The 27937-nt window shown below is 36.1% G+C and overlaps 1 protein-coding gene across 2 annotated transcripts in view; it reads right to left on the minus strand.

The window, feature by feature from the left end:
* The window catches only part of LOC149925980 (uncharacterized), an 89845-nt gene that overhangs the window by 16063 nt on the left and 45845 nt on the right, over positions 1-27937 (minus strand). For both annotated transcript variants that reach the window (XM_090160025.1, XM_090160024.1), the window contains exons 2-3: positions 26265-26437; positions 23729-24080 (exon numbers count right to left, since the gene is read on the minus strand). In XM_090160025.1, coding sequence (XP_090016151.1) covers positions 23729-24080; positions 26265-26354 — 442 coding nt within the window. In that variant the 5' untranslated portion in view covers positions 26355-26437. The remainder of the gene's footprint in view (positions 1-23728; positions 24081-26264; positions 26438-27937) is intronic.

Consider the following 27937-nt stretch of genomic DNA (forward strand, 5'->3'; position numbering starts at 1 on the left):
CTTCTTTTAAAATTACTTTCCAATTGGAATAAAAAGAAAGTGGACTCGAGTCTTTTGGACAGCTTGTCAAAATGTACAGGGTGTTTCTGAGTACGTATTTTGTAAATATAAGCTGGATTAGTTTGCGTCCGACGTACGAAAAAATACCGTTCCATAGCGAAAAATGACAAATCAACTTGAAAAACGCGGAAATCGGTTCCAAAATCTCAAATCAGTCTTAATGACACCAGAAATCAAGTCGAAAATTGTACTTTACAATCTCTAAATAAGTTTCTTATTTTTGAAATCACTTTGAGATTGAAAATCCCGTGCGAAAAATTAGTAAATTTCAGACTCCTATGTGTGATATTATGACACCCATGGTGGTTACCTAAATATTTACATATTTTCATATTTTTAAATTTCATTTTTAAATCGAAATTGGGGGTTATATAATCGAAGTAGAATAATTGCATTAATTTTAATAATAATAATAATAATTAAGCTAATAACCAACTTTCCTTAGGCCTAAGTCATCTAGCGACTTTTAATGTCTTTAATTCAGGTGGTCGGGTTGTAGGAGGTAGGTGGCAAGCCCTTCAAGCCACGCGAGCCAACAGCTCCCTACACTCACTATTACCGTTAACATCTACAAATTTTTATGGAAAAGGGAAACCGAAGAACTCGGGGGGAAACCCCTTTCAGATATTATGTTACTTTATATCAAAAGTCAAAATTTCAGCCAGAGATTTCAACAGTAGACCGGTTTCGCCCTTTTGGCTTTCCTCGGAAATCTGCCGATATCAGTAAAACTAAACATATAGGGCACTCTGAATGTTTATTAATTATGTTACTTAGGATAACATTAATATTTTATCCATATAACTTTCATCTGATGTCCCCGTTTTGTCGTTCTACACTGGAAATAAGTGAAAAATAAAATTGAAATTCACAGTATGAAATTATATGATATATTTTTTCCTATTCTGTAAAAAATAATCCAAGTTTTCAAATGACTTTTTGGCTAGCGTTGGGATGAACACCTTGTACAGCGGTATTTTCTAGGTAATGTTGTTAATGACTCGAGATTGGACTCTACCTACGCACTTTCCCAAATGGAAATTTATTCAAACTTATTTTGAAAGTGACGACTGAAAGTCTGTTCGTTAGCTTTTGTTACGGAGGTCACCCTTTGATTAGGGTTCCATGCCGATATTTTGATATATTTATGCTAATGAAGATGATCTATACGAACGCACTCCGCGGCGGGCCCGTAATACTGGTTTTGTTTATTAGCCTTCGTTGATCGGTTGGGCGGTTACGCTCTCACTCTGTTATTAGAATGGGAGGTATCGAGGCGGCTAATTATTCTTTGTGGCGAGAATTTTTCATCTTCATACATATTGTACCAACGCGTTCCTTTCAGTAAGGAATTTTTTTTTTTTACAATTTGGAACTGAATCGTATTATTTGAACTAAATAGACCATTCTATAAAATACTACTTATTGGTTATTTACTTTTGTGTATAGAGAGGCAGAAGGCTTGGCCCGATTTTTCATGAACCAGGGAGGCTCATAAAAGGATTATCTGGCAAACCTGATAACCTAGTTGTCCAGGTAAAATAGTGGATTTTTGGTAAAATTCCTACTCATTTAACGGTTATAGTTTTATACACACCAATATAAATAGTTAATTAACTATATCTTATTGATTTGTAAATAGTTCAGTTATGGACTTACTATATTTTGAAATATACTACCTTCACGTAGGCTACCTTAGCTATATTTTGAAAATCGACTTTATGGGAGACGCTTCAGAAAGTACCAATCAAATACGAATAATCATAAGCAGGATTCCTAAAACCAAAGAATAATTAAGTGTGCAAGTCCTACTGAAGTAGCGCCATGTTGTCTTTGCGAAAGTGTTTGGCCTGTTTAGCTAGGAATTTACCGAAAGGTCTATTGTTATAAATCTAAATTTATATAATAGCGTAAGAAAAATAACTAAAATAAGTATAACACTACATATTCTTAAAAAGCTATTTCTTTTTAATGACGGTCTTTTCGGCCAATGACCGTATAAATCATTACATGGCTAAGGATAGAAAACCCTCCACTATAGTCTTTGGAAATCTACGCCAACAGCCAAGTCTTATTGTAAATTGAAACGCATTTAAAAGTAATAACAAAGATTATCGAAATAATTTTGTGTCATACTTATGTTTACTCTGCGTGGAGTGTTTAACACTTTCGCCCCACAGCAAGAGCGGCAAGTTCGATCACAGTTTGTGGCCCTGGGTGAAACTCGGAACAGCTCCTTCCGCGTTGAGTTTGCAAGTTCTCTCCTCATGTTTAAAGGGGTGTTACCCCGAGTTCTTCGGTTTCCATTTTCCATAAAAACTTGTTGAGGTGAACTTTAATAGTGAGTGTAGGGAGCTGTTGGCTCGCGTGGCATGAAGGGCTTGTTACCACCCTCCAACGCAATAGAATTGGGCCCCCCGAATTAATGGCATTAAAGGTCACTCAACAATTTTAGTCTAAGGTGGTGCCTTTGGTATTAGCCTAGCTGATTATTAATTATTATTTTTATTTAACTACTTATAATGATTATTAAATGATCTTCGTTGATTATTGGTTTAACATTGCGCCTACGTATTTTTTACATTTTCCATCGTTAGACATGTTAACGGTAGATATTTCGCAAGATATATTTCATAAACTTTAGGTAATAATAAATAATGTTAACGATGAACAATTGGCGGATTTTGAAATGAAGTTTTAGCGCGCGACAATACAGGTACATGTGTTGGGCACACAGCCTTCTTTACGTGCTTTTTTGACCATAACATGTAGAGGTATTTTCACGCGCAAAATGAATTTTAAAAGCCGTCAATAGGCGCTTAAATGAAACATCTTCTCAGAAATTGCCAAGAAGTAATATTTCCGACAGCCAGGACTCATTTTTGCTAAGCCTTAACATGCCAAAAAGTTACCTGATTAAAAGGAAACACTTGTTGCATACCGTACTGCAAAAGTAATACGTTTAGTTCTAAAGCAATTAGTTTTCATCTTTTTCCGAAAGATAATTTTATACGAAATGAACTAACTCTGCCTCCATAAGAAGCCTTAAAATTGCCCGGTAATATAAAAATATTCCGTATAATTTTAATTATTTATACCATAAGAGGATGATAATAATAATAATATTATCTTCTTATATTTAGTTTTAGTAACATTATATATTTTACCTTAAAATATATTATCGAAAATTAACATTAGTCGACGCATTTCTTATCTGACGTAAAATTCTCATGAGGGCAAAAACGCATCTCCAATTGACTTAATTATGACTTTTTGGCTAGCCATTCTAACCTTTAACCAAGCTTTAACCAAGCTTTAACCGACCGACCGGAAATAGTTCCTTCCCAGATGAATTTGGATAGGGGAGTAAAAACCGAGTATCTTTTATTGAAGCGTCCATAGCTCTTTATATAACATACGAGAGGTCACGTGATTACGTTAGATTCATCGTGCAGTTAAAGTTAGAAAGAGAGAGCGCGCGCATATTTTTTTGTTTTTGTTGAGCTCGCGCGAAAACGCGCGAGACCCTCTGCACGGAAATATTAGGAAGCGCGTGCTCCAAAAAATAACACTTTTTATACATGTATGCGTATATATTATTTTATAGAAATAGCTATAACAATTATTGTTTATCAGTAAACGTCTATTTCATCCAATAGTATTCGTTGGTGTTGTGGATATTTGAAATATGAGCTGTAATCCTCTAATCTAATGATTGCACGGAGGTCTTTTCGGCAAATTTCACACGGCGACAAATTAGTTGGTCACGAGTGGGGAGTGCCTACCCGCTAATTTATGATACCCTTGCCTATCATGCGCCTCCTTCTCCCGCTCTTCGCACGGGGCCTTTTTAGCCCCTAAATTTACTTTCCCGAGATTCGATTACTAAACGAATATTCCCGGAGTCATGGGTGGTCTACGTAGCTACAACTTTAAACCGTTTTAAGCCAAATATGTGTGAAATATGCTATGCCCCTTAAAATTAACCTGGGTTTCAAACATACCTATATTTATAACTGCTAATATATAAGATTATCGGAAAATATGAATTATTCAACTGTATTTGGATTTACTTTTCGGATAATCTTACATATTCTTGTTGAAATCTTTGATCAAACTAGGAAATTGGAAATGTAGTAACGGGTATACTTTTTGTCTTGGTAACCGAAACTGTTTTGATAAATTAAGAGCCAATTTATTAATGTTTAGTAAGGTTTTCTACCACCAGATGGGGTAACGACTCCTCAGCATCACGCATTATTAAATAAGAGTAAAATTTTAATCAATAGTCTATAAAAAACAAATATATAGAACGTTGGCTAATGTGAGACTTAAAACGTCTATTTTAAATATTTTTTTTAAAATAAAAGGTCTAAATTGGAAATGTGTTCTGAACAGATTTTAAGTTGTTAATATTATTTATTATTTGTCAAGTTTCAGATTTATTATAGCAATAACTAGATAGTTAATAAAAAAATTGAGAATGAAATATCATAGTTTAATCTCCAAAAATAGAAATATTCTATAAAAACCGAAATCAAGGAAAACAAATATTTTAGTGAATTTGTGTAACTGTTTGTTCCTTAAAATATGATGTTTTTCCACGATAAATCATACAGAGAAAAACTCAAAAACAATTTCAGTTGCCTTGGCAAAACCAATATCCGTCGCAACACCGACCTTAGTGACGGTATTGTATCTACTTACCCACCACCGAGTTTGGTGACAATCACCTAGGTTTGTTTTAAACATCGAATACATATTTGTGTTAGTACAGCCATGGCACTGCGTACAACTTAGCAGTCTTAACCACCGTTAAGAGAACTGTTAAATCATGAAATTAATCTGATAAAAATCGTAAACATTTTTAATCGTATTTTAATAAATTGGGGTGTCCGTGACGAGTCTGAGCTGATCTTATAATTGTGACCCAATTCCTTCGGGTCATAATATAGCCAGGCGAAAATTCTAAATTGGTTTGATTACGAAATTTGATTGTGTTACGAGAGGGTCGGCCTTGAAGGCGACAGAGTGAGACGACAAGTGATCCCGGTTTCACGCGCTAATCAAGTGCGCCGCCTCCCCCAACCGCTGCCCCCTTTCGTGACAATACGACTGTCCCGTGGAAGAATGGACGAAATGCTTCGCTAAAAATCAAACTTCAGCGAAATTTTAAAGGGCTAGTAGCTATTAAAGTTTATTTCTAACGCGGCAATTGAGGTCTAATTTAGAAATATACACGAGTTTTATCTCCTCTCTTTTCGCTCTTTATTGAGCGGTAAATTTTACCTCCTCTCTTTTGCTCTTTATTGAGCGTTCAAATTTAGCTCCACTCTTTTCGCTCTTTATTGGACGGTAAATTTTAGCTCCTCTCTTTTCGCTCTTTATTGGACGGTAAAATTTAGCTCCACTCTTTTCGCTCTTTATTGGACGGTAAATTTTAGCTCCTCTCTTTTCGCTCTTTATTGAGTGGTAAAATTTAGCTTATCTCTTTTCGCTCTTTATTGAGCGTTCAAATTTAGCTCCTCTCTTTTCGCTCTTTATTGAGCGTTCAAATTTAGCTCCACTCTTTTCGCTCTTTATTGAGTGGTAAAATTTAGCTCCACTCTTTTCGCTCTTTATTGAGCGTTCAAATTTAGCTCCACTCTTTTCGCTCTTTATTGAGCGTTCAAATTTAGCTCCACTCTTTTCGCTCTTTATTGAGCGTTCAAATTTAGCTCCTCTCTTTTCGCTCTTTATTGAGCGTTCAAATTTAGCTCCACTCTTTTCGCTCTTTATTGAGTGGTAAAATTTAGCTCCACTCTTTTCGCTCTTTATTGAGTGGTAAAATTTAGCTCCACTCTTTTCGCTCTTTATTGAGCGTTCAAATTTAGCTCCACTCTTTTCGCTCTTTATTGAGCGTTCAAATTTAGCTCCACTCTTTTCGCTCTTTATTGAGCGTTCAAATTTAGCTCCTCTCTTTTCGCTCTTTATTGAGCGTTCAAATTTAGCTCCACTCTTTTCGCTCTTTATTGAGTGGTAAAATTTAGCTCCACTCTTTTCGCTCTTTATTGAGTGGTAAAATTTAGCTCCTCTCTTTTCGCTCTTTATTGAGTGGTAAAATTTAGCTTATCTCTTTTCGCTCTTTATTGAGCGTTCAAATTTAGCTCCTCTCTTTTCGCTCTTTATTGAGCGTTCAAATTTAGCTCCACTCTTTTCGCTCTTTATTGAGTGGTAAAATTTAGCTCCACTCTTTTCGCTCTTTATTGAGCGTTCAAATTTAGCTCCACTCTTTTCGCTCTTTATTGAGCGTTCAAATTTAGCTCCACTCTTTTCGCTCTTTATTGAGCGTTCAAATTTAGCTCCTCTCTTTTCGCTCTTTATTGAGCGTTCAAATTTAGCTCCACTCTTTTCGCTCTTTATTGAGTGGTAAAATTTAGCTCCACTCTTTTCGCTCTTTATTGAGTGGTAAATTTTAGCTCCTCTCTTTTCGCTCTTTATTGAGTGGTAAAATTTAGCTTATCTCTTTTCGCTCTTTATTGAGCGTTCAAATTTAGCTCCTCTCTTTTCGCTCTTTATTGAGCGTTCAAATTTAGCTCCACTCTTTTCGCTCTTTATTGAGTGGTAAAATTTAGCTCCACTCTTTTCGCTCTTTATTGAGCGTTCAAATTTAGCTCCACTCTTTTCGCTCTTTATTGAGCGTTCAAATTTAGCTCCACTCTTTTCGCTCTTTATTGAGCGTTCAAATTTAGCTCCTCTCTTTTCGCTCTTTATTGAGCGTTCAAATTTAGCTCCACTCTTTTCGCTCTTTATTGAGTGGTAAAATTTAGCTCCACTCTTTTCGCTCTTTATTGAGTGGTAAAATTTAGCTCCACTCTTTTCGCTCTTTATTGAGCGTTCAAATTTAGCTCCACTCTTTTCGCTCTTTATTGGACGGTAAATTTTAGCTCCTCTCTTTTCGCTCTTTCTTGGACGGTAAAATTTAGCTACTCTCTTTTCGCTCTTTATTGAGTGGTTAAATTTAGCTCCTCTCATTTCGCTCTTTCTTGGACGGTAAAATTTAGCTCCTCTCTTTTCGCTCTTTCTTGGACGGTAAAATTTAGCTACTCTCTTTTCGCTCTTTATTGAGTGGTTAAATTTAGCTCCTCTCATTTCGCTCTTTCTTGGACGGTAAAATTTAGCTCCTCTCTTTTCGCTCTTTCTTGGACGGTAAAATTTAGCTCCTCTCATTTCGCTCTTTATTGAGCGGTAAAATTTTGGCTCCTCTCATTTCCGTTTTGGGCTCTTTTAAAAAATATATTTTACCGCTCAATTTCGCTCAAAAAATGAGAGGAGTGCGCCCATAACTGGTATCTGTAATTGCGACTACTTATCGTGCGAAGAATTTATGGCTTGTCAGTTTTTCTTGACCTTGAACTCTAATTGGTTTTGTTTACGTCCGTAACTACTTCCGCTTTTGTTGCGCGACAATTTTCTCGGCGCGTAATTAACGTAACATCTCCTTCTCTCCGAGATAATTTTCACTCGTGCTTTACCAAAAATAAGCGCTTATTTATCTCATAGATCTCTCGTTTCAACCCTGACCCAGGCACAAAATCGTTCAGGCGGACACGTGGCGGCGGTGACAAATCTTGGAATTACGAAGTCGCCCGGCAATAGCCAGACATATTCTTATTTTACGAAATCCACGGAACATTAATTTTTGATCTTGAAATAATTAGGCTCATTTGGTCGAAATAACGGTTGACCTACCCTCGAACAATTTGTATAAAAACTTCGCTCGGAAACTGCATTTGACGAAAGCGATAATGTATTCGTATAATTTAGTGAATAAGGTAGTTTTTTCTTCCGAGGTCGTATATTTAAGATTTCCGAGAACGTACGTTTCAACTTCTATAAGCAGTAGCGTCACTAATAAATTTATTTGTTGACATGCTTCATTTTCATTTCGTTACTCCCTTTTGTATAAAAGATTTAATTTTTGTGGAATTATTTAATATTTTTGCAAACAAAATTTTTACTATACCTAATATTAATAATAGATAGAATTGTTATTATTATACAAAAATTAAATATAGAACTGTTATAATTACACCTAAAATTAATAATAGATAGAACTGTTATTATTATACCAAAATTAAATATAGGACTGTTATAATTACACCTAAAATTAATAATAGATAGAACTGTTATTATTATACCAAAATTAAATATAGGACTGTTATAATTACACCTAAATTTAATAACAGATAGAACTGTTATTATTATACCTAAAATTAATAATAGATAGAACTGTTATTATTATACCTAAAATTAATAATAGATAGAACTGTTATTATTATACCTAAAATTAATAATAGAACTGTTATTATTATACCTAAAATTAATAATAGAACTGTTATTATTATACCTAAAATTAATAATAGAACTGTTATTATTATACCTAAAATTAATAATAGAACTGTTATTATTATACCTAAAATTAATAATAGAACTGTTATTATTATACCTAAAATTAATAATAGAACTGTTATTATTATACCTAAAATTAATAATAGAACTGTTATTATTATACCTAAAATTAATAATAGAACTGTTATTATTATACCTAAAATTAATAATAGAACTGTTATTATACCTAAAATATTGTTATATATTATTATAATAATGATAACGGAGACAACGGATGAATACAACATTCAAAGTATCGGAGAGTAAAAGGAAAAGTAGTTCTTACAACCATAGATGTTAACTGACACGCTAGACAGACTCGTATGTTCTTAATAACGGCTAGATACGTTCTTGTTTCGAAGTCAATATCCGGCGGTAGATGGGGTAGATGGGAGAGTGCGCTGGTGGCGAGATGGTCTGGCTTAAGCAGAATGTTTTTTAATGAAGACAGAGACACGAGTGAAGACTAAATAATATTAATCTTCGCGCAGGCGGCGAACAAGAAGAGTTAAGTAGGAAAAGATCATTAAAGGCGATAGCTGGTGGGGAGAATGAGACCAGGACCAAATGCTGTAAATTGTTTTGAGTTCATTGGCGAGGTCGCCATGTCGCCCACGCTCGGAGCGCGCGTCCACCGGAAACCGATCCACAAACGCGTCAGAGTGTCTTTGTTTTGGCAAATATTCAATAATGCTCAGATTCAAATAAACTTAAAATAGCAATTATAATTTACTTCAAACACGTCTACAATTAGTTTTAGGGTTTCAATTTTTCAAACACTTACGTAATGAACTTGATAGAAATATTTTCCATAATATTTTATAGAGGTCGGGGACGGTTAATCATTATCCAAGTTTAAATTGATTTTTTTCGGGAAAAAATGTAAACAAAGAAATTTCCCGGTTAATAATTCGGAAAATCATTAAAAAAACATGTATTATTCGTAATATATGAGCTTTTTATCGAAAAAAACGTCGTTCTTCCAATAAATTTTACAAATTTATCAAAAAATTAATCGGATAATACAGAAATATAAATTACGTGATCAAAACGTTTTACGGATAATTTTGAGAGCTTTATCTATTGAATAAAAGTTAACCATCCCCGACCTCTAATATTTTATCCGTAATCGAATTTGCCAGTATGTCAAAAGGTGTAATATATAGGAACAATACATAAAGTAAATAGTTAACCTTTTGATTCGCAAAAATAAATGCTTCTAATTTTTATCAAATGAGATATTTTATTACGAAATTAAATTATTCGCGTCTATTATTAGGGATTTGGAATTTATAGGCTAATAAAATAAAAATGTTAAACGAAAATTCCAACCCCAAATTTTATTATATAAAAAAAAATATTTTCTATTAAAGTTACAAAAAAAAACTTTCATTTGATTTCGATTCAGTCAAGAATCACAACTAGTCGTTCCCGGAGCATTCGCGTGTGTTGCGAAGATCGGGGAAAGGTAATCGACGTTTAGCTTTTATAGCGAAATGATTCTAAATGGACGGCGCGATCAAAGGCGGCGATGGGGGTAGAGTCGACATTGCAAATCTCGGAACTTATCGAATTTGGAAGTGAAAAAATCACCGGGGGAGGGGGGGGGGCTATAGGCAATATACCTGGGAGACACGACCCCGGGCTATGCCGGCCCATTAAGAAAGATCAAAGCGAAGCCGCCGCCGAAGGTTTCGCGTCCCTCCCCCCGCGCGCTACCCTAACTTCGGGGGTCCCCATTCTAATCCACATTGGATCGCATACCCTGACACTCGCGGAACATACCGATATATATATATATATATATATATATATATATATATATATATATATATATATATATATATCACTATAGCGTATATCTATAGATATCTATATAGATATAACTATAAATAGCCATTTTTGTAATAGGCGTAATAACAATAATAGAAAGATTAGGCAAAGCCATCTTACGAACGGGAAAGTTTAGATTTCCAGCGCGCATTGGCGTGGTTTCGTCAAACGAACGTACGTAGCAATGATGTCCAAACCGCTCTAACGTTTGAAACGTCGACGGATCGTTGCTCAACTTCACTAATGATACGTTTTTACGGCAGATATCGGAGCGTCGAGAATGCTTGAAACCCGCGAGTTCGTTTCGGCGTGCATCCCGATATTCGATCCCACCGTGCATCCATCCATTCGCGGATATTTCGGGACCGCTGACTGCGTTTCAACGGGTTCATGTTTTTCAGATTGTTTTCTTTTTATATATCGTTAATTTAGAAGGGGTCGACTCCTGCTGTGTCTCACGTAGGAAGATAATCTCATATATATTACATTTTTTGTGGCCGTAGAAAGATGTTTGAACAGATGCACTGTTATTTTTTTCAATGGCATCAACTACTATTTATTTTTAGGTGGACTTTTTTATTTTATTTTAAATAACGTATTGTAATATACATTCAGAGTGCCCTATATTGTAACCTATAGAATATTTTTTGATTGTCTGTGCTTGTGTCAAACTTTTTGAAGGGCAATTCAGCTGTAAAATATTCCGTACAATTACATCATGAAACTAAAGCCCAGTTTTGAAACCAACTAATTGTAAGCAAGAAAATTGAATAGTGTGAACAGAAAAATTGGAACCATTGTTCCAACTTTTTCTGTTCACACTGTACAATTTTCTTGCTTACAATTAGTTGGTTTCAATTAAGTGGCCCAATTAATTGTATAGTGTGAACTAGGATTAAGTTTTTATCTCAATTAGAATTGTATATCTTAAGCGATAAATAAATTATTATAAAAATGTTTTTTTGTTCTACTATTATTTGACTACCATTATCATAAGTAACGTAATATATATATATATAAGTATGACACTGAATAATAGTCCCATAACAAAAGAGGGGCCGCAGACGAGGCTTAAGTGAGACCTATGGACGGAACATCCTGTTTGTGACGTTTTGAACCACGTGACCGCCATTGAAATATACAGGCGGAAGTAAGGAAACGGATGTTCCGTCCAAATGCTGAGTTGCCAGGTAAAAATGTTAATTTTCGGCCCCCCAACTTTCAACATGGGCCTTTTCGAAAATAACTACATTCTTCAAATGTGGATGTTTATTTCGAGGGGTAAGACAGTCTCAGATAATCTGTACACCGAGTTCGTGCATTTAGCACTGTTAAAGGTACATATTTTCAAGAGTTCGCGAGTTCCATTTAGCACTGTTAAAGGTACATATTTTCAAGAGTTCGCGAGTTCCATTTAGCACTGTTAAAGGTACATATTTTCAAGAGTTCGCGAGTTCCATTTAGCACTGTTAAAAGTACATATTTTCAAGAGTTCGCGAGTTCCATTTAGCACTGTCAAAGGTACGGCAGTGTACACCGAGTTCGCAGAGTGTCTTACCCCTCGGTTTATTTTAATAAATTTGATGTTCCTAGTCAAAATTTCTTGATTTCAGCTTTGGCTGATCCATGAAATGAGTGGGAAGTGATGATTTCTAAGTCTTCGTTACTAATCACAAATGGGGGAGCGTATTCAGTCCACGCGACGTTATAATTTATGTGGTCATTGTGGTGGAGGATTATCAAACTTTAGAGAGGGGCCCTCGCAGAAATTTTTCCGAGAGGCCACTGGTCTGGGCCCTTCCTACCATTTGGCCAATTCAGGGCCCCTAAGTCTATTAATAATCCGCCTTTGGGCGGGGTACTAAAGTTAAAACCAGGAAAAATAAAATAGATTTAATTTAATGGTGGTTTTAACGCGAATATATATGAACAAGAATCCATACCTCTATTAGGAATGCTTATCGCGGCAGATTTTCGTCTCGATGTGGCTGACGGTTTCTTTGACGTCACTATGTTAACTTAACAAACAACAACGTGAGAGGGGAGCGCGCTGAGGGCATTTTTTATCTCGTAGGCGGGGCCAAAGTCTTCAGAGTTATCTTACCTTACGCGATACGCCAACATAAGCATTCCAAGTAGAGGTATGGATTCCTGATAGGAAAAATCAAAGACAAAAGTTTGATTTATAAAACTTTTTGGAATATAACTTTGGGGGGTAAAAATACATAAATTGTACTTCCACTGATTGAGCCACTAGCCAAACAAATTAGGCCATTCTGTAAAATCTGAGCTAAACCGGTCAAGTCACTTGGCAAAGACTTTAAAGCTATCGCTGTAGGACTGACAACTTTCAATATTCTTTGGTTTTAAGAATTTGGCTTATGTTCAGTCCTTATTTGGGCTAGACATATTACAAAAGTTAAGTTATTTTATGTCAACCAGCCCACCAGTGTTGCATGTTTGCCAGATAAAAGATAATACTGAGCCGCCCTGGTTCACGAAAAGTGGGGACCAGTATTGGAAATAAGCTTTTTAAAAGTACTGATCAATATGACCAGTTGACCACAATACCCCCAACTTATAAAATAATTTACTGGTCACGAATACTCTTTTCAAATTGTATTACTGCCAGATGCCATGAAATACGCTCAATTTAGGAGTCAAAATCCGCAATTTCATTGGCTGCGAGAAGCTAAGAGCGCAACGCTTTTATAATTTTCTCTTTTCGGTATAGAATTATACTTTTAATTAAAAATTAACTGGTCTTTGACCAACGCCACCGCCTTTTAGAGTGCTGTCGTCTGAGACCCTGCGACGTCACCATTGTAATTTGCCTATCCAACACTGGTTGGGACAAACCTTCAGCATCTCTTCGCGCAAAAGTAAATAACCACGTAAGTAGTATTTTATAGAATGATCTATATCGTTGGAAGAACAGAACCGGTCATATTTAGTATATTGGATTGTTTAAATAAAATTTTCAATTAAAAAGCAACTTTTGTCCATCGGTACAAAGTCTCGAATGTACACGGTACACGAGCCAATATAGAAAAGTGTAAATGGCGCGGGCATTCCATCGATAGGACATTAATGCCGCGTCTTCTTCCATTTTTGATCGACATTCGCGTCTTGGCAAGCGGCTCGAATCCCCCTCAAAGACGACAACGCAACGTGGACGTTGTCGGCCCGTCAACCCGCTATCGTCTCGGCGCCCCCTTTCCAATGGCAGCTTAGCCCGTCCACCGGCGCTTTCCCTCCCCGGTGACCTTTACCGAAACGATTCTTGACCTTTTATCGGGGTACCCGATGAAGGCGCGTGCTGGCGAACCTATTCAATCTGACCACGGAGGAAACGCAGTTCGTGACCGGGCATGAGCGGAGAATCTAGACCGATATCATCGGAATAAATTGATATCCGCTAAAACAAAATGTAGCGAGGGGAATAGGTACAGTCCGCGCCTTTACGATAACGGCTACGAGAAGAATTTGAGGCCTCAATCGCCGGTGCTGCCATCTGTCTGTTGGTTGAGTCCGTGTTTCCGGCCATTCGCGTTTCGTCTTTTATAGAAGCGCCATTTTTGAGTTTTTCCGTTTGAGGATCGCGCGCTTGTTCATTTTTGATTTGATTTCCCAAATAATAGGGTGCCTTTTTGGGTCCCTTATCGCTTCCAAAATAAAAGAGCCCAACACACAATGTCTAGTCCTCATCTTTTTGTTCAAACTCATTTCCGTTCTTGTATAAACACTGTTATACATATTTTTTTCATTTCGCTCGCCCGTTTTCGTTAGATTTATGTCTTTTATTCCGTACATTTTTGTTGCGAGGAACACGAATTTTAATTATTTTTCAGCAGCACGCTTTGATTTTTTCTTTTGTATGTCAACAATCTTTATATATTTATGGGCAGCGTGTTTGACGAACGTGTCGAAATTTGCGTGCAAAATTATTTAATTAGTTTTACGAAATGAGGTGTAGTACGTATTATTACATTTTTTATTTAATTTATTCTTTTATATATTTGCAATTTTAATTGACCTTTGAACTCGGCAGTATTTAAGGTCATAATACACATCTGCGCCACAGCGTGGTAGTCCGCCTAACAATTGTAGGGGAGGATTTATGCTCGAGTGCCAACTCTTTAATCGGTAACTTAAAATAAACCATTGCATACAATGAAATATTAATATTGTGTTAATATTAATTAATTTACAAACAAATATATATATACATTTATATATATATTGTTTTATTGCGCAGGAACTAATACACTTATAGAAGTTTCTTTTTTTAATCAAGGAATACTTCTGCGCGTGTTTCCATACCAGAGTTTCTGCAAAAAATCATATTACGTCGGGCAGGAAAAATATTCGCGTCTACTTGTCATTTTAGTTATAAACCAAAGAAATAATTGAACATCTGATTTTAAAATCTCGCTTAGAAAATTAAATATAATTTTTCTCGCTTAGGAAAAAACCAATTAATTCATATTTTCTTGCTTAGTAAATACCGAAATAAATGGTATTTTTCTTGCTTAGTAAATACCGAAATAAATGGTATTTTTCTTGCTTAGTAAATACCGAAATAAATGGTATTTTTCTTGCTTGGTAAAAACCAAATTAAATTGTATTTTTCTTGCTTAATAAAAACCAAATTAAATTGTATTTTGGTTGCTTAAAAAAAACAAATTAAATTTTATTTTGTTGCTTAATAAAAACCAAATTAAATTGTATATTTCTTGCTTAGTAAATACCAAAATAAATAGTATTTTTCTTGCTTAATAAAAACCAAATTAAATTGTATTTTTGTTGCTTAATAAAAACCAAATTAAATTGTATTTTTGTTGCTTAATAAAAACCAAATTAAATTGTATTTTTGTTGCTTAATAAAAACCAAATTAAATTGTATATTTCTTGCTTAGTAAATACCAAAATAAATAGTATTTTTCTTGCTTAATAAAAACCAAATTAAATTGTATTTTTCTTGCTTAATAAAAACCAAATTAAATTGTATTTTTATTGCTTAATAAAAACCAAATTAAATTGTATTTTTATTGCTTAATAAAAACCAAATTACATTGTATTTTTGTTGCTTAATAAAAACCAAATTAAATTGTATTTTTATTGCTTAATAAAAACCAAATTAAATTGTATTTTTCTTGCTTAATAAAAACCAAATTAAATTGTATTTTTATTGCTTAATAAAAACCAAATTACATTGTATTTTTGTTGCTTAATAAAAACCAAATTAAATTGTATTTTTATTGCTTAATAAAAACCAAATTAAATTGTATTTTTGTTGCTTAATAAAAACCAAATTAAATTGTATATTTCTTGCTTAGTAAATACCAAAATAAATAGTATTTTTCTATCTTAATAAAAACCAAATTAAATTGTATTTTGGTTGCTTAATAAAAACCAAATTAAATTGTATTTTTGTTGCTTGGTAAAAACCAAATTAAATTGTAGATTTCTTGCTTAGTAAATACCAAAGTAAATGGTATTTTTCTTGCTTACACAGCATGGTTGTACAAAAATGTTGTACCGCACAGTTTGACGCGAAACAAAATATTTTCTTCGAAAAAAACTTTTTTTTTGTGATGTTTTTTTGTCCTTAGAAATAACATTGAAAAATAACATTTCGAGTTTTTTGTAGTTACGTATCCCAATATTTATGTTTTTCTTATTAGTTTTGGCACAAACGTTAACTGAGCGTAACAGCCACTGAAAATTTATTCGGAAGCCCGCAATTTTACGAAAAGAAAAATTGTTGCATTTTCTCTTTCTACAAATTTCAAGGCCCCAGATTTTGGCAAAGGCAACCGAGTCCCAAAAAACAATCCGGTGACCGCGGGTGGAAAATAATAGTTTCACACGCAAACAGCTCTTCGAAAACGTGTAGCTTTATCTATATTCCTTCAAGCTCTCTCGTTCACTTTTTCGAAGGATTGCTAAACAGGTCTATTAGTATTAGCTTTCATAAATAAACTGTTATGGTAAACGTTTTGCAGGAGTTCGATAGTTTGATAACAGATAGTTTGCAACGACCAGGTCATATGGAAGTATATTTTTTACAAAATAAATACCTCATAATTTTAAATTTAAAACGGAAAATATGATAACCTTCAATATTAAATAAACAAAATATTTTTCAATATACTAAATTTCACAATTTACTTTTTTAGAAGACAAACTATTGGTCGTTGCGAGCTTTTTGTCGTAGTGAAATACTGGTAATTGTAATTTACTGGTCTTTGCTAATTATTTGTCGTTGGAAATTATTTATTGTGGCGAACTACTGGTCGTTGGGAAATATGTGTCGTTGCAAACTATTTGTTGTTTCAAACTACTGGTCGTTGCGGACTATTTTTTATTGCGAAATACTGGTAATTGCGAACTACTGGTCGTTGCGGACTATTTGTTATAGCGAAATACTGGTAATTGCGAACTACTGGTCATTGCGAACTATTTGTTATTGAGAAATACTAGTAATTGCAAACCACTGGTCGTTGCGAACTATTTGTTATTGCGAAAAGCTGGTATTTGTAAATTACTGGTCGCTGCTAATTATTTGTCGTCGTGAACTACTGGTCGTTGGGAACTACATGTCGTTTCAAACTACTGGTCGTTGAGGGCCTCGGGTACCTGATCGCGATTGTATTACCTTCTCACAAAGCGCAACAAGTCTTTTCTAAGGAAAAGAAACGACCGCCTCATCTTCCCAGCATCCTTACTAGTTCTCTCTCATTTCAGGGTTTGGCGCAACGGGGCGGGGGGTTGCGCGCCAGAGGGGGGACTTTTAAATGATGACGTGCATGTGCGTTTTACTTGAAACACTAGACGAGAGTCATTAGTGCCCGAAATTACCGACTCGATCCCTCAAAGTCAGCCCCGAACGCGTCAAAGCAGCGACGCAGCCTCTCTGCATCCTTCGAGTGGAACCGAAGAGACCAACTAGGATGAAGAGGAGACCGAGAGCCAACGGGGGACGCGTTCGCATTGTCCTTCGCGCGGAGAGTGTTCTTGTTCGCCACAGGGATCGCCTTCTCTCTTAATAGCGTTAATAAGGCGTGTCTATTTCGAATCGATTGTCATCCGATCTGCCAGGGCGGCCCATTAATACGCGTTCTTCAACTCGGGTAATGGGATATCTCCCTCTGGCTTATAAGAGACATTCGACGAACTGGATTTTCAGATTTAATTTGCGAAGCGTGTGGCTTCAAACAAGGTTTTGTTCTCGCTTTTGGCCTTCGAAATTTCCACCAGCTACTCATTTAATCGAATTGTAGATATTTAAAAACCTGTAATTTCTTTGATTTAATTTGATGGTTAACTTTGCGGGGGGAGGGGGGTTTGAAGGTTTAGAATTTTCCCAAAATGAAATACTTAAAGAAAGTATGAAGTATAAAAATCTTCCGCTTACAAAGCAAAACGCCTTATTTTTAACGTAACTAGCTTCAGATAAAACTGCTGGTGGAAATGTAATAATAATAATTATAATAATTAGCTAGGCTAATACCCAAGGCACAAACTTAGGCCTTAGTCATCAAGCGACTTTTGAAGCCTTTAATACAAGTGGCCGGGTTTAATTGGTTGCCATGGTAAATGGGAATGCTTTCAGTGTACCGCCGTTCCAGTTTAAACTTTTACGCAGCTTCGCTTAACCTCTCCTTATTGTTTTTATCCACTAAAAATTTGGTCGAAATTTGTAAGCAAAACTAAAATTAGACGAATAAGGTTGTAAGTAGGAATGGGACCCGGAAATGGGCGCGTGTTTTTTGTTCGTGGGCGAAACAGAATTAGATAGGCCGCAATTTACCAAGAAGGAAAAAACAGAATTTGAATGTGAGCTCGCTGTGGAAGTTATTTCGATGCCAAAGCCGCCAAGGAATTTCTAGCTTCTCGCTTTTGGAACATGCCAAATTACTCCGTCTTTCCCCCTCGCGCGCTCATTTTTTGCTCCTTTGGCGCTTCGCTTTCCCGGGTAAGACTATTGAAATGCTGCTCGCGGTTTCGCGGGTTTTGACTGTTTTCTCACACTGTCCAAAATGCCTACTTGTAGGTGACGCGAGTATTAACCAGTATGTCCTTCCGCGTTGAGTTTGAAAGCTCTCTCCCCACTGGTTTAAGGGGTTTTTCTACGAGGTCTTCGGTTTCCCCTTCCCTAAAAAACTTGTTGAGGTTAACGGTAATAGTTAGTGTAGGGAGCTGTTGGCTCGATCGCGTGGCATGCAGGGCTTGCCACCACTCTCCTACGCATTGTAACCCGGCCACCTGAATTAATGGCTTTAAAAGTCGCTTGATGACTTAGGCCTAAAGTGGTGCCTTGGGTGATTAGCCTAGTTGATTATTATTTATTTATTTTTATGTTTCACTTATAGTTTTTGATAACGACGTAGAATTATGGGTTTGATCCTATAGCTTGCGGCACTGGATGAAAACTCGCAACAACTCCTTCCGCGTTGAGTTTGCAAGATCTCTCGCTGTTGGTAAAAGGGGTTTTGTTCCGAGTTCTTCTGTTTCCCCTTCCATAAAACGTGGTAGAGGTTAACGGTGAGTGTACTAGTGTAAGGAGCTGTTGGCTCACTTGGCTTGAAGGGCTTGCCACCACCCTCCTACGCGTTGTAACCCGGCCACCTGAATTAATGGCATTAAAAGTCACTTTCGAAAACTTAAGCGTAAGGTGGTGCCTTGGCTATTAGCCTAACTTACAAGGAGACTACCCGAGGTGTACCACACCGATTTTGATCAAACTCGGATGTTTGGTAGACCTTCATGTAACTTGAAAAACCCTGAAGGGAAATGTATCCATAGGCAACCGTTTTGCCATGGCAAACAAAAATGCTTTTAACAACACAAAATGGAAATTTTCCTATACTGAATATAATATGGGAATCTGACCAATTTTAAGGGTACTCCCTGTAAAAAGTTTAATCAAATTCGAACTTTTTTTATTATTTTTATATTTATATTTTCTATTTTTAGCATTTTCAAATTTTTTTTTTACAGGGGTTTATTTTCAATGGGAAAATTTCCATTTTGTGTTGTCAAAAACATTTTTGTTTGCCATGGCAAAACGGTTGCCTATGGAGACATTTCCCTTCAGGGTTTTTCAAGTTACATGAAGGTCTACCCATGGACGAATTACTGACTACCAAACCCCCGAGTTTGATCAAAATCGGTGTGTTACACCTCGGGTAGTCTCCTTGTTAGATTACTATATGATTACGTTAACTACGTCAAGGTTATGCATAGGTTACACGGATTACTCGAAGAGTTTGCCCTCGGTTTGAAGAGTGGCGTCACGGTGGCATCTGACATGGCCCGTCAATCTTGTTTTCTAGAGAACCTTTAATCTTGGAAAGAGAGAAAAGGCAAGGGGAACTCTTTCTCGTCTCCATCCGCCGGCATTCCACTTTCGGAGCTCTCTTTTGGGAACGTCTTTGAGAAAGTTCTTCCGATTTCTCAATCAAAAAACGCATTCTGAAAATACTATCTTCTCGCTTCTAGCGAATTTCTCATCAATTTCCCACCGCGATAGACATTAGGCCCTCTCATCTTCTAAATGAAGTGAAGCCGCCCAATTGGCAACTGCCTGATTCGATTCGCGATAAACGCATTATCCGACACATTTATTTTTTAAGAACCCCTGATTGTTTCGTCTCCAAGAGCTGATGGTTTCAACAATTTGGAATTATAAGTTATAAAGATAGACTTTAAAGGAGATATGGCGTCAGTAAACTTCGACATGGGATCCAATTTCAAATCTATTCGTCGAATTTTAGGGGTATCACTGGTCACAAATGACCTTTTTCAAATCAAACTGATACAGTTCAAATTTAGAACTGTACTAACGATATATTTTAAACTTAATTATTGATTGTCATAAATTAAGACATTGATAGGTCAATGTGCTGAAATTCGTACCATAAATCACACCAGAAGTGTATAAGATTTATCTCGGGAGATAAGTATCCATAGATGATTTAAACGCACTACGGCTCAAAATTTATCGTGTTTAACGTTCTTAAATATAGGAGCAACAAACACAAGGAGAAAGTATAGCTAGCCTTTAAACACGCTAACGCAGTGTTGGGTACAAATTTCCGAATTTTCCCTTTCCGACGGCAGCAGGCGCTAAACCGTTTAACTAATGAAAACTGTACGCGAGAAAATGCACGATTTTTAACGGGTTGCGTCTTGCGTGCTCCTTGTGTGGGGTGCTGTGTTTGTTCCTCCTAGCTTAAATTTAAAAATAACACCGCGCCAGGATGTGTGTTTATTTATAAACAATATTTTCTCGATGTAACAATGTTAAATTAACAAAAAAACGTTTCTCAAGTTTTAGACGTTCACGTTCAACTCGATCTCTCCCTACAAGTTTATTTATGGCGCTTAAACTCTTCGCTTTCAAAAAATAAACAATTCCGAAAGAATTTACCGAAAAGAGAACCAAAAATGCTTTCCTCAAAAATACGCGCAAAATTGCGCAGAATGCGAGTGTAAATAAATAAGAATTTTTGGCCGAATATAGGTACCGCTTAATTATCCTCTCCGCGTAAAATAACTTCTCGAAGAAACCGAGGTGGAAAGAGCGAGAGGATTCTGAAGGCGCGAATTGTGACGCTCGGCGTGCTCATAATACCGGAAAGCAGCGTCCCCGATCGCCGCCACAAAAGAAGCCTTTCTTCCGAGCCGACGCTGAGAAAAGGCTCGAAGCTCGCGGCTCACCTCGCGCCGGCGGCTCGCTGCCAAACGAGCGTGAAAAGCCGAAGCCGGATCGGCGCGCGAAAGACGGAGGTCCCGACGCCTGAATTTCGCCGTTCGTACTCGTAAAGAAGATATTTTCCTCGGGGTGTTTAAGGTCAAACTCGGTCGCAACGTAACATTAGGCTCGGGAATGTTTTACGGAGTAAAATCGAGCAAAAAATCTTCCAGTTGAAACGCGTTTCTAAGATCTCCTTGAAATTCGTTAGCGAGCCGTTTCGACGTAGCGACCCGAATTGATTCGCTGGGACGTTTTCGCAACGATTTCGCGACGGGGGCCCCGACAACGCGGGCCCTTGTATCTCCTCTCTCGCACTCACTAACTCTGTTCGGTTCAAAGGACAAAATAAAATACAACGCCGCTTCTTCATAAAGCGTTTCCCGCCGCAGCCAATTATAATAGGAACGGTGCCAGGCCCCGTGAATATCCCCCAAAAACTACTCGCTTCAAAATGTACGTACCCTTTTTTTCGCGCGAGGGACAGATGCATGCCGAGTGATGGTTGTAATTAATTTAGCGGTGCCTGTCTATTTTTAAACAGGCTTGACTTGGATATACTTTGACACTTTCAAATCTTATTATGGGTTTCAATTTAAATTTACCTATATTCCAAATAGTCCAAAAACTTTTTATTTATCGGGTAGGCTAAGTAAGTAGAGCAACCTAATTTTGTTTTTTAGACCGCTTAGAATAAATTATATTTACTAAAGATAGCAAAATAAAATGCAAAAATTTTCAGTTTCTATACTCATGAATTGTAATTAGGGATGCACCGATATTAGAAAAATAGGCTGATATATCGGTACATCCCTAATTACAATTTTATTTTGCTATCTTTAGTAAATATATCGGCTTAAGCGAAGCCGATATTGGCCGATACCGGCATTAGAAGAATATTTTCAGAAAAAAAAACGTTTAAAAATAAGAAAATTCTCCATTAACTAAATAAAGATAATATTTAGTACGCCAGACTTCAGAAGCTAGATCATACCTTTTTTAGACCGGGGGTTACGAGTGTAAACAAATAAAAAACAACGATATTTGGTTTGTGATAGAAAATATTATCACGTAAAATGAAAAGAAACATATTCGGATATGCTCTTGCAAACTTGTTTCATGAAAAATTAGAATAAAATGGTATGACAGTGTACTGAACCGTCTTTTACAATGATTTTATTATATACACTACTGTTATGATAGATAACTTTGTTAATATCGGCCAATATATCGTCTGATATTACCGCCGATATATCGGCTGTACCCATATCGGTGCATCCCTAATTGCAATATATTTCAGTTGAATTTTAAGGAATTTCGTCCTCCTAAGCTAGCTGCATACCAACGTTTTATAGGTTTGAGTCTATTTGATCGATTCCCAAATGATCGAACGGGTACCATTTGATCGAATTTCCTTTTGATCGAATTGCATTTGATGGAACGAAATTTGATCGAAAGCTACTGTAGGGTAAAACTACTAGTTTTTGGTAGTAAATCGAAAAGGCAACGGTGCATACGCGCCTACGGCGCGCGTACATCAACCTAACCTAACCTGACCCTATTTAAATTATATATATCAAAAACAACGGGCCGTTATCGTCGATGTCATAAAAAATTCCATCATATAGTGTATAAAGTAAAAATCTCTTCATCTTTGTGGCTTAATACAGTTAAAGCAATGAATTATTCCATCATTATTCCTTCTGAACTTAAGCAATGAATTATTCCATCATTATTCCTTCTGCACTTCATATTGACATTCGGTAAAATAAAAACCTACCAACTGGTACTATAAATACTTTTGAATTCGATGAAATAGTATTCGATCATTTGAAGGTTCGATCTTATGAAACTAATGACAAATGGGATTCGATCAAATGGAATTTCGATCAATTGCAACGTATAATGATCGACTCTCGATCACATATTTTTCGATCAAATGGACCAACACCGTTTTATATAGCAAAAAATTCAACTGATAGAAATTAACCATTAGTAGTATACACTATTTTTTATATTTGGTTTACATAGTATAACGCTAAAAAATAACCTAATTAATTAATAAATTGGCGAAAGAATTATATAGTTGCATATATAGTCCCAACAGCCCGATTTTTAACAATTGTTTACAGTACATTGTGTTGTAAGTAGAGTAAATTAGCCGGTTATACTCTTAGTTCAATTTCTTGAAGTATTTCCATTTCACTATATAGTTTTTTTAAATAAGGAAGTTCATAATTAAGTTTAAATTGGAAAATGTTAAAATAAATTCGGCAAAGTTACATTGGGCGCGAGGTGTACTTAGATACTCGGGACTCTACTGGGTCCAACTTAATAAGTCATTTAATTAATAGTAATAGTAAGAGTGTAGGGAGCTGTTGGCCGCGTGGCATGAAGGGCTTTCCACCACCCTCCTACGCGTTGTAACCCGGCCACCTGTTTAAAGGTACTGGAAGTCGCTCGATGACTTGGGCCTAAGGTGGTGCCTTGGGTATTAGCCTAGCTAATTATTATTATTATATAAGAATCTAAAAGCTTATTATCTGACAGATAATGGTTAAATTCAAGAGAAAATCGTAATCTTCAATATATCCTTGGTTGAGTGTATTTAAAGAGTAAAAAATGGAATGAGTTAAAACTTACCATCTCTGGAACCCAGGATGCCGTCGATGGTGTGTTTGCTGCGCGTCTGGCCGGAGCGTCCTTGACTGTCTCCGTCCTCGGAACCCGAATGTTTCTTTCCCGATTTGTATCCTGGCGACAAGGAGTCCGACTGTTCGTGGCCGCCCGTCTCTTTGAGGATGCGACTGATGGAACTGACCGAAGGGGCCGTGGTGCGGTCGCACAGGCCTTCCTTGACCAGCCGGTCTCGGATCTCCCAGCTGAAGATGCCCGGGTTCTCTCGACGGTACTCCTCGATGCGCGATTCCACGTCCGGTGACGCTAACTTGGGTTTACTTCCGCCTATGACGCCTGGACGAATGCTTCCGGTTTCCTGCAACGATGACGAAAGAGTGAGTGTCGTAAACACATTTTGTTTATATAATTTCTAGTTTTTCACTTTCGCTGTGTTTTTCAGCAGTTATGCTCGCTTGATTTACGCGTTATTTCGTAATGTTTTTTTCGAGGAAATTGGCGCGTGGTCTACTTTAAATATTATAAATTCGCGTCTAAGTGCCAGTTTGCAACGTATTTAGGTACCGAATTACCGTAATATAGTATATCATTTAGACTAATTGTATATTTAGATATCAAATTATTGTTTTGCGTAATTCGACTTGAATCATTTAAAAGCGCTTAGAAAGTTTAAGTATAGAATAACATTAGCTTTAATCAATTCATTAAAGATAGTAATTTTAACTCCTTTTAGAACCTTTTTTTTAATATCTGTGTTTACGAAACATTTTATATTTATTATAACTTTCGATTTAAATATACCACTATCTATAATTGACCGTATTACGGCTGTTGAATAGTAAAGTTTCCTACGGACCGAAAATCGAAATTTCATAAAATTTCTGAGAAATTAAAATATTATCCATTAGCTATATGGCTACGTAAGATCAAAAGTGAAAAGGGGATACATATTTTTGAAAAACGCGGCGAGTAACTGTCTCAAGTGGGCGTGTCAAGTCAAAGGGGGGTCACCATATGTCAGCTAAGCCCTCCCTCTGTCGCCTTCAAATGTCACTTCGGTGGTTCCCACGTTGCGCTTAACTCTCATCCGATTATCCCCTCCCTGTTAGATCACATTCGAGCCGCGCCGTGTTCCACGCCACTAAGCCGCTTATGGGATTATAGAGTGGTTTCCATGGTGATATCATTCGGAAAGCGTTCATTGTGTTTGAATTTCACGCCCCCCTCCAGCCTGCTACCACCCAATTCGGTGCCGAATTCGTTATTTGTTATTAGCGGCGTATGCCTTCCCGAAAATGTCTTGATCATGCACCATTTTTCATGTACGGAAATATTCACAATGAACTCTGTCAATTGAATGGGGAAATAACAATTTTTTACCAACGGTTATTGAGCAATTTCAAAGAGAAAATAGTTTAACATTCTCCGTGAAAAAAGCTCGACAATTTATTAAAACAATTAGATTGGATATAAACTTATTAAAATGCTTACAACTAAAAAGGTGTTTCCATAAAAAAAAATTAAAATAAATATAAATATAAATATATAAAATATTTTCTCAACGTCACAAGCTTAAGATTTTTAGTATTTTATTGGCACGCGCGTTTCGCACGTGGACTTCGAATTCCAAAATCTGGGGGGCGATTCTGTAAAAAATCAAATGGGAATTCGATCTCGATACCCTATACCATGTCGAAATCGACTTCGACAATTTGCATTGATTTATGCTTATTCGAAATCTTTACCGAATACCATTCGTCGAGATCTCGAAGTTCGAAATCTAGTTTTCGATCGAAAATTGGATTTCGAATATTTACAGAATAGGCCCCCTGTATCGACTCCAGCACGTGCTCTCTCACTTCAATAGTTATAGCTAGTGACGTAGATAAAACATTTACACCTGACCTCCCGTATTTTATTGAACTTGTAGCTTCACAGGCTGAGTTTTCAAAATGCATTTGGAAGAAAACCGAATGATTTCTAATCTCAAAGTAATTTCAGAAATCAGAAACTGATTTTCGCCCAGATATCGGGATTTTCAAGTTGATTTCCAGATTTCTCAAATTACTGAAATTTTACGACTGCCAAACCCCTCGAATAAAACATAGTGCAATGTGAAATTCATCATATAGCAAATTTCTAATTGGTACATCCCTACGCTGTGTAATTTTAACATTTTACATTGTTAGTAAAAGCCTAAGTTTATAATATAGTTCCATAAGTTTGTCACTTTGGGGAATATTTTACTGAAGAAAATATCTCCCTAGCGAAGCGCTATTAAAGGCTACGTGTGACGCGTTAGCAAGCGGACGCAAAACGGCGACGAAGCCCGTAATGCAGTCCGTCTTGTTATTAGCTCTCAGTAAAACCTTTGCACGTGAAGAATAGAAAGTGTCACACTTATGTAATAATATTATACACTTGTGACAGTACTAATGAGCCCTCTTGAAATATCGGGCTAAAATATTCACTTTGGTATAGCCTACTTTATTTTATATAAAATAATCGTTTATTAAATGGAGCCTTAGGGTCAAGGACTGACCTGGTATCGGTTGAGGATTTTGGAGACGCATCCGTGGGACACGCGCAGTTGCCGGCTGATGACGCACGGCCTGACGCCTGCCGCCGCCATCTCGACGATCTTCAGCCTGATGTGGTTGGGCAGAGGTCGTCCGTTGATGAACACGCCACCCAGTTGGTTCACGCGACCTTGACCTGAAATTAGGAAAAAATTGAATCAAATTCGTTGCCATTATTAATATATTCCAAGATTTGTACATTAACGAAAGTACAAATTGCTTGTAAAGAAATAAAATTAAATTAGAGGGAACCCATTAAAGGTTCAATTTTAATATTCTTATTTATACTAGATGGCGCTAATTTTAAACCTTTTGGCGGGAAGAGAATAAATATTCAATGATTTATAACACAAATACCTTTAACGCTATTTTAAGCGTTGTGCAATGTAAATAAGCCATAAAGAAAATTTAAACCCTCAGGAAACATTCGGCACAAAAATAAAATAAAATTGACGTTTCAGACTGCGAACGCCATCTAGTAAGACTTGACGTATTTAAAAATCGACCCTAAATGACAAACGTGTATCGTGATGGGGGTTAGACTCAGTCTATGAGACAAGCGCGTGGTTTAACTTATTGGCAAAGTCGGTTCCTTAAAAGAGATTTGCTACTTTACGGGCCCCTTCGTAAATGGGCTAGCGTGTAAAGGGGACAAATGACCTCTGACCTTTTGGCCGGGGTTGATATGGCTCGAATGACTGCCCGCGCGCCATTTAAGCGAACGGCGGGAGCAGCGGCGAAACGCGTCTGTTGAACGGAGGACACTCTTGGGAAACTAATGACGCGAATCCCCGCGCTTCCTCCTCCGTTGGGAATTGAGCTGTAAACATCGCTCGACCATCGACGCCGAATCTATCAATCGTTCGGCTTTTCATTTAATGGCGTGTCAATCTACAAATTTAATGGATTTATTTCGCTAAACTAACCTTTCAAGATCTATAATGTCCGTCTCAATAGCTTTTGATTTGGTAGTCAGTGGCGGATTAATTCTAGGGGCACGGAAAATTGCCTCATGTAGGGTGATTGGAATTTAAAACAGTTTTTTACAAATTTAATCTTTAAAATTATTGTCATTTATTCTGTTATTTAGAATATTCTCATTATACGTATAAACATTCGAATTATGAATTTAAAATGGAAAAATAATTCTTAGTAGGGAAAAAAAAGTTTTTATATTTTTTTAAATAAAAAAATATTTCTTTCTCATATTTAAAATAAAAAATTATTCTTTCTCATATTTAAAATTAAAAAAATTCTTACTCATATTTCAAATATATTAATTCTTACTCATATTTAAAATATATTAATTCTTACTCATATTTAAAATATATTAATTCTTATTCATATTTAAAATATATTAATTATTACTCCTATTTAAAATATATTAATACTTACTCAGATTTAAAATATATTAATTCTTACTCATATTTCAAATATATTAATTCTTACTCATATTTAAAATATATTAATTATTACTCATATTTAAAATATATTAATTCTTACTCATATTTAAAATATATTAATTCTTACTTATATTTAAAATATATTGATATTTAAAAAAGAAAAATAATTCTTACTCAGTAATGAAATAATATTTCATCGTATTTAAAATATCAAAATCATTTTTATTCTTATT

The sequence above is a fragment of the Leiobunum rupestre genome, chromosome 10, assembly GCF_980474605.1.
Source record: "Leiobunum rupestre chromosome 10, qqLeiRupe1.1.hap1, whole genome shotgun sequence".
NCBI lineage: Eukaryota > Metazoa > Arthropoda > Arachnida > Opiliones > Sclerosomatidae > Leiobunum > Leiobunum rupestre.